General features: G+C 36.3%; 2 protein-coding genes across 2 annotated transcripts; one reads left to right on the top strand and one right to left on the bottom strand.

The window, feature by feature from the left end:
- Nucleotides 1–631: 631 nt before the first annotated feature.
- On the top strand, nucleotides 632–1564 carry LOC131194189 (proto-oncogene Mas-like). The gene has a single exon (XM_058174914.1). The coding sequence runs from the start codon at nucleotides 632–634 to the stop codon at nucleotides 1562–1564; it is 933 nt and encodes a 310-aa protein (XP_058030897.1).
- A 493-nt stretch (nucleotides 1565–2057) lies between these two features.
- On the bottom strand, nucleotides 2058–6129 carry LOC131196086 (mas-related G-protein coupled receptor member H-like). Its single transcript, XM_058178515.1, has 2 exons — nucleotides 6001–6129; nucleotides 2058–4054 (listed from the first exon to the last, which is right to left on the bottom strand). The coding sequence occupies exon 2, from the start codon at nucleotides 3990–3992 to the stop codon at nucleotides 2934–2936; it is 1059 nt and encodes a 352-aa protein (XP_058034498.1). The 5' UTR covers nucleotides 3993–4054; nucleotides 6001–6129; the 3' UTR covers nucleotides 2058–2933.
- Between the last annotated feature and the right edge of the window lie 656 nt (nucleotides 6130–6785).

The following is a 6785-nucleotide window of genomic DNA, read 5'->3' as shown; positions in this document are numbered from 1 at the left end:
AAGAAGAAGGGGACAACAGAGAACGAGGTGGCTGGATGGAGTCACTGAAGCAGTCGGCGTGAGCTTAAATGGACTCCAGAGGATGGTAGAGGACAGGAAGGCCTGGAAGAGAGTTGTCCATGGGGTCGCAATGGGTCAGACACGACTTGCAACTAACAACAACATGGGGTATTGGTGGGAATCAGTGGTGGGATTCAGCCAGTTCGCACCACTTTGGGAGAACCGATTGTTAACTTTCTGAGCAGTTTGGCAAACTGGTTTTTGAAAAAAATCATTAGGGCAGAGAACCGGTTGTTAAATTACTTGAATCCCACCTTTGGTGGGAATACTCCTGAAATGAGTCTTTTAAAATGAAAAAGTCTGGATTTTGAATGTATTAATTCACCAACCATGTAAGAAACATTGATTTTAGGGCTGTAGTCAAAACGATGGTCAAATATATGTCGATATGTGTAAGTAAAATAAAGTGTATTTGTGCGTGCCCATGTATATATTTCTGCAATAACGACTGGTTGTCTTTTGGTTTCTTTTTATTATCAGGGCACATGAGGAGATTTTTATTCCTTGGACTGAACCTACACAGGTCAACATTTCTTTCAATAATACTGAAATTGTGGCTATTGCTTCAAATATGTCTAAAATTTCAGGGATTTCCTATTCACCATATGACCGGCTGTTTGATAATTTAACACACAACCTTTACTATGGATTCTTTGCTATTATTTGTATTTTGGGCCTGGTGGGAAATGGAATGACAATTTATCTCCTGGCCTTTTCCATTAAGAGGAATCCTTTCACCACTTTCATCCTGAATCTCTCCATCGCTGATTTTGGGGTCCTCACATCCCTCATTATGGCAGAAATATTTGTGATAGTGTTAACTCTGGGTAAAAGAACTGACATTCTCCAAACCTCCTTCTTCTTATTTTTCGAGCTGTTTTCCTTCACCTATTCTGCCAGCCAGTTTCTGCTGACGGCCATCAGCCTGGACAGGTGCGTGGCTGTCCTCTTCCCACTCTGGCATCGCTGCCATCGTCCGCCATATTTGCCCAGTCTTGTTTGTGGCCTCATCTGGATCCTCTCCTTCCTGCTCTCTGCGGTGCACTTCATTCTCCACCAAACCAGGGACTTTGGAGGTTCACCTTTGCTTTACCAGCTGATTGTGAATGGTTTAGTTTGTACGCCTCTCATGGTTGTGTCCACTGTGACCCTCTGGATTCGTATGAGGTCTAAATTGCAATACAGTCAAAAGAAACTGCTCACTATCATCCTGATGGCTCTCCTTTGCTTCCTTTTTTTTTCTCTCCCAATGGATGTCTTTTATGTCATTGAATATTTTGATTCTTATAATCCCATCCTCATGACCGTTGGGATAGGATGTACGGCTCTCAACAGCAGCATCAACCCACTCCTTTATTTTTTCATTGGGAGGAGGAAGAGGGGAAAGGAGCAGTCCAGAGCAACTTTTAAGGTTGCTCTGCAAAGAGTTTTCAAGGATGAGCAGGAAAGTTCAGAAGAGCAGCAAACTACAGAGGAAAACATAAGTGTCCCTAGCATTGTCTAATCATTTTAAATCCATAAATATGTGGGTTGAATAAGAAAACTGACATGATTTACTGAACAACATAAACAAGAAATATTGCTCTATGTATAATTCTCAAAGTGAAGATGTTTGTATAGTAAATATACAACATATAGTAAATATATAGTAAATATATAGTAAATATATAGGGGCCTCTGGTGGCTCAGACTGCTAAGACAGTCTGTTATTAACACAGCTGCTTGCAATTACTGCAGGTTCAAGCCCCACCAGGCCCAAGGTTGACTCAGCCTTCCATCCTTTATAAGGTAGGTAAAATGAGGACCCAGATTGTTGGGGGCAATAAGTTGACTTTGTATATAATATACAAATGGATGAAGACTATTGCTTGACATAGTGTAAGCCGCCCTGAGTCTTCGGAGAAGGGCGGGATATAAATGCAAATAAAAAAAACTGCTTTACTTATATAATTCCTTTTTTCTTTCCTAATAAGGACTGTTAGAAAATACTTACTGCATGAAATTTTCAAAATATGTAACATTTATCATTTTATTTTATTTTTATTTGTTACGTATTTTCCAAGGTTTTGTCCCTAATGAACTTGGTAGAATATATGGATTCATGAATGAACTTGGTAGAATATATGGCTTCACTAAAAATGCTAAAACATGTAAATTTATACATGTATATATGTATAATGAAAGAAAAGAGAAGGAGAAAAAAGATGTACAGAATACATTTCTTGAAATAAAATATGACAATTATAGGATTCTCACAAATTTCAATGTAATATTCACTTATATTTAACAGTAACAGATCATTATTAATAATTTTCATTTGTTGGCTTTTTTTAAAACTATTCTTTAAAGATAAATAGCTTCTATCATTGTAAGTCTCCCTTCCTGTCATTCTTTTTTGGACATTTCACGTTCTTAGTTCTAGCTGGTACCAACATCATCTGGCAAAGTTCTGGAATAGTGAGACCACTGATTCTCATTAGACAATTAAACAGCAATTTTCATAATGTATCACATTAAGATGAAAATTGTTCTGTGATAAATGGCTCTGTGATACAAATGAAGTGGTATAGAGAAGGATGGAATGTAGAGATATTAGAAAACCTTCGTGAATTTAAGCTTAAATAACAATGATGACATGCTGTCTTTCCACCAAAAAACAAATCCAGACATATAGCTAGCTTTGTTCCAATAATTTCCCACTTTACACACGGGGAAAGCTTCTTGATTGTTAGTTTCTCTTGACTTCTCTTTTAGAAAATTATTTCTATCTCCATGATGTAACATATAGGGAAAATTTGGGTGGGAAATGCATCGTCAAATGGTTGTACTTAATAAACCACAATGCACACAAAAAATCAATGTACAAGAAACGTTCACAACTGAGTTTCATCAGGCTGCATCTCATCTTCTTTGGCAACTTCCTGATTTGTGAAAACCCTGAGGAGGGCAAGTTTCATGGATATTCTGGATCGATCCTCTTTATTTCTCCCAGCCAGGAAATAAATGATTGGATTGATGCTGCTATTTACTACGATACAGATGTCAGACAGCAACGTAAGAATGTTTATATGTTCAGACCAGGGGCTAAAAACATATACAATTTGTAAAAACATGGCAGCAACCATTTTCTTTTCAATGACCGACTCTGTAAACTCTTCAAAATCTTTCGATGTTAAACCACTGTTTTTTACTGTACTGTAAGTAATAATGGAGACAATGCTCAGAGGCAAACGAAATACAACGAAGCACATGAGCGCAAGCAAGGTTACCGTCAACACCCTTTTCCGCTTTTGCTGGCGTCGTTTAAAGGAAATTTTAACAAGCAGGATCAGAGTGGAAATGACCATTGCTGGGTAAGAAATAAGCCCATTGAAAACCAACTGAAACAATAGAAAAGATACTGAAAGTATAACCACCATTTCCAAGGCAAAGTAAAGAAAGGGCAGAACCCAAGCGATAACACACACAATGAGAGACAATTTGGGGGGCCGATGGCACTGGTGCCAAATTGGAAAAAGCACAGATACACAACGGTCCACACTGATGCTTATGAGTAAAAGTTGACTAGCATTGTGCATCATAAAATAAAGGCCTTCAAAAAGAAAATATATTGGGAAATAATTTTTACTAATGTCAAATATTTGAACCAAAACCTTAAGTATCAGCACTCCAGAATCAGCCACAGCCAAATTCAAAACATAGATGGAAAAAGAATTCCTTTTCATGTGGAAACCAAGAATCCAGATGACTTTTCCATTCCCTAGAAGACCCAAAAAACAGAGAGTAAAAAGGGTGACATTAAAGATGATCATCTCAGTAGAAATTGGAATAGCTGTAATTTGATCATTTGGAGAGTCAGTCACATTTCGATTGTCATAGGTTTCATTTTTGAACTCCGAAGCAAATGATGAGGTAGGGTCAAACGCTGCCATTCTGCTCAGCTCAATTTTCTTTTCGGCCGTATTTGACTTTTTCTCTTTTTGTACATAAACACCTGCAGAGAGAGGCAAAGCAGGCATACAATAAATCCTAAATTATGCTAAATTATGTTCAGAATTTTTTTTACAACCCCCCCAAAATTAGGAGTTAAAAGAAGTTTTTTTTTTTTAATTAAGGCAAAGTTCTGCAATTTTCCTGGTGATAATACAGAATGTATAAAAGAAAGCCAACAAACAATCAATCGATAATACCTACTAAATTAAATATATAGACAGAACAAATAACAATTTCATATTTAGCAGCTGACCAGCTAGAGATCTGAAAAAGATTTTGAAAAACTCACACACTTTTTAGAAAATAGACTCTAAAATAGAAAATAGACTCAATCCATAGACTCTTGTACAATATTAATGAAGCTTAAAATATATGAAACTGGATGAGTTCCATTTCTCATATTTTTCTGAACACCGGAGAGATCCCAAATTCTATTTCAAAGTCTTTCTGATAATATGAGACAGAGACTGTCTCAGATCAAGCTGTTGCTAAAATTTAGTGAAAAACAATATTACTGAGTTTTGATGGAAAATGAGGCATAGTTGACATAATGTTTTGAAATTCTCATCCCATCACACACAAAAAAAAGGTATAAAAAAACCTGTGTATGACACCAATTTGGGTCAAAAGAGGCTCAGAAAAGAAAAGAAAAGAAAAGAAAAAAGAAAAGAAAAAAAAGAAAAGAAAAGAAAAAAATTACACTTTTTAATTTATTTGCTAATATTCAAATAGTCTGTTATTTCCTAGCACATGTCTGACACAGCATACATTAATAGAATTACAGTAGATATTGATATTACAGGCAATATAATCAGAAGTCCCTCTCATGTATGTAGGGTTCCCCACTGAATTACAACTGATCTACTCCAAGATTTAAGTCTTGGTTCATTTCAAGGTAAATACAGGAGCACCTTTACTATGTTAACACTATTCTTCTTTAAAAGACCTTTTAAGATCTAATCTTTAGACAAGAGAGTCCAGGCCATAGAAAAAGAAAAAATAGAAGAATTTGGTACCCAGTCTATTATAAAAATTTATAAAACCTCAGGTAATCTCAGGAAAGAGTTACAGTTACAGAATTTTCATGGAAAACGAGATCAACTAGACATAATATTTTGAATTTCTCATTCCATCACGAGCCAGCTATAAAGTTACCTCTGCCTGAATCCACTTGGATCAAATGGGAGGCTCATGAAAACAAACTTTGTATTTTTATTTTTGCTAATATTCAGATAAAGAGTCTGTTTCCTTGCACAAAAGTTAACACAGCAAACTTTAACAGCATTTTAGCAGATGTTGTGATTCCAGGAGACATAATTACAAATCCCTCACATGTATATAGGATTCCCTACTGATTTCAAGTGATCTATTCTAAGATTTAAATCAGTTTAAGATAAACACAGGGCTACCTTTAATCTGTTAACAGGTTTCTTCTTTAAAAAGCTCTTTAAGACCTAATCTTTAGAAGAGAGAGAGAGAGACCAGGCCATAGAAAAAGAAAGAATAGAATAATTTCGTATCCAATCCATTATAATATTTTTTTAAAATCTCAGATGAGCTCAAGAAAGAGTTACAGTCGACTATTTTCCAATTTTAGCAAAATAAATTATCTGCACACACTCATACGACAATGGCTTTGAATGTTATTCCTAGGAACAAATGATAAATTAAAGAAAGGAATTGGCAATTCATTTTTTCCAAGGCAGTAGGCTGCCCCTGGATGTGTTGTCCCTCTCAGAGCTGCCTTTTACAGAGCAATATTTGTTTGGTCCAAATTCATGGTTTGATTTGAAGTTATTTTGAGGCAGAAAATACACAAAGCCATAGTATGAGTTCTACAAAACCTCTAAGCCATTTGCAAAGTGTGGTTTCACTACAAGACAGTAACGTTCTGCCTCTGTAACATAGCTACTCCTTCAAGTAGTAGACACAGAAATTCATATGTACCTGAAAATAAGGACCGGTGGGTAATCTTTCTCGAACACACAACATATATTCCTCTACATCAGGTCCTGGAATGGCTCCCGTGCATACAAAGAGTCAGGAAAACATTTCAAAAGGAATCGATGTATTGAGCTGTAATTGCAAAATATATGTCTTTTGTTGATTCTGTGCTAAGCAATGAAAGGCTTATTTGATAAAGCAATCTCATGGTTTAGCCGTTATTAGATTAAGCAGTGCTGTTCCTTTTTGACAAGCTAAGATAACCATCAAAAGAAAATGCAGAAGGGTCCAATTATTCATATTAAATGCACTGGGAGTAGTTTTACTAAAGAGGATAGCCTTTTTATATTTTAAAACTATTTTGGGTGGCCTTCAACCAATAAAGCAATATATGAAACAGTAGAAAATCCAACAGCATTATAAATGAACATAGAAAAATGAAAACCCAAAAGAGTTGAATGGTTGCTAGGAGCTGCTAAAAAGATTGCACAAAAATTCTTAATATTTTATATGGGATCCCACTAGATTTGGGTATCTCATCAGATGGTAATGCTGTCTATCCCAGATTTTTCTATTTTACCAAGATGTGAGCTCTGAGCAGTGGCAAAATTCTTTTTTTTTTTTTACTACCAGTTCTGTGGGCGTGGGTGGTGGGTGTGGTGTGACTTGGTGGGCGTGGCAGGGGAAAGATACTGCAAAATCCCCATTCCCTCCCCACTCCTGGGGGAAGGATATTGCAAAATCTCCATTGCCACCCCACTCTGGAGCCAGCCAGAGGTGGTATTTGC

Source organism: Ahaetulla prasina, chromosome 3 (assembly GCF_028640845.1).
Source record: "Ahaetulla prasina isolate Xishuangbanna chromosome 3, ASM2864084v1, whole genome shotgun sequence".
Lineage (NCBI taxonomy): Eukaryota > Metazoa > Chordata > Lepidosauria > Squamata > Colubridae > Ahaetulla > Ahaetulla prasina.
This window is presented reverse-complemented; position numbering and strand designations above follow the sequence as displayed.

Bases quoted from the DNA above. Each gene is read 5' to 3' on its own strand.
- LOC131194189 (XM_058174914.1), top strand. From the start codon at position 632: ATGTCTAAAATTTCAGGGATTTCCTATTCACCATATGACCGGCTGTTT.
- LOC131196086 (XM_058178515.1), bottom strand. From the start codon at position 3,992: ATGGCAGCGTTTGACCCTACCTCATCATTTGCTTCGGAGTTCAAAAAT.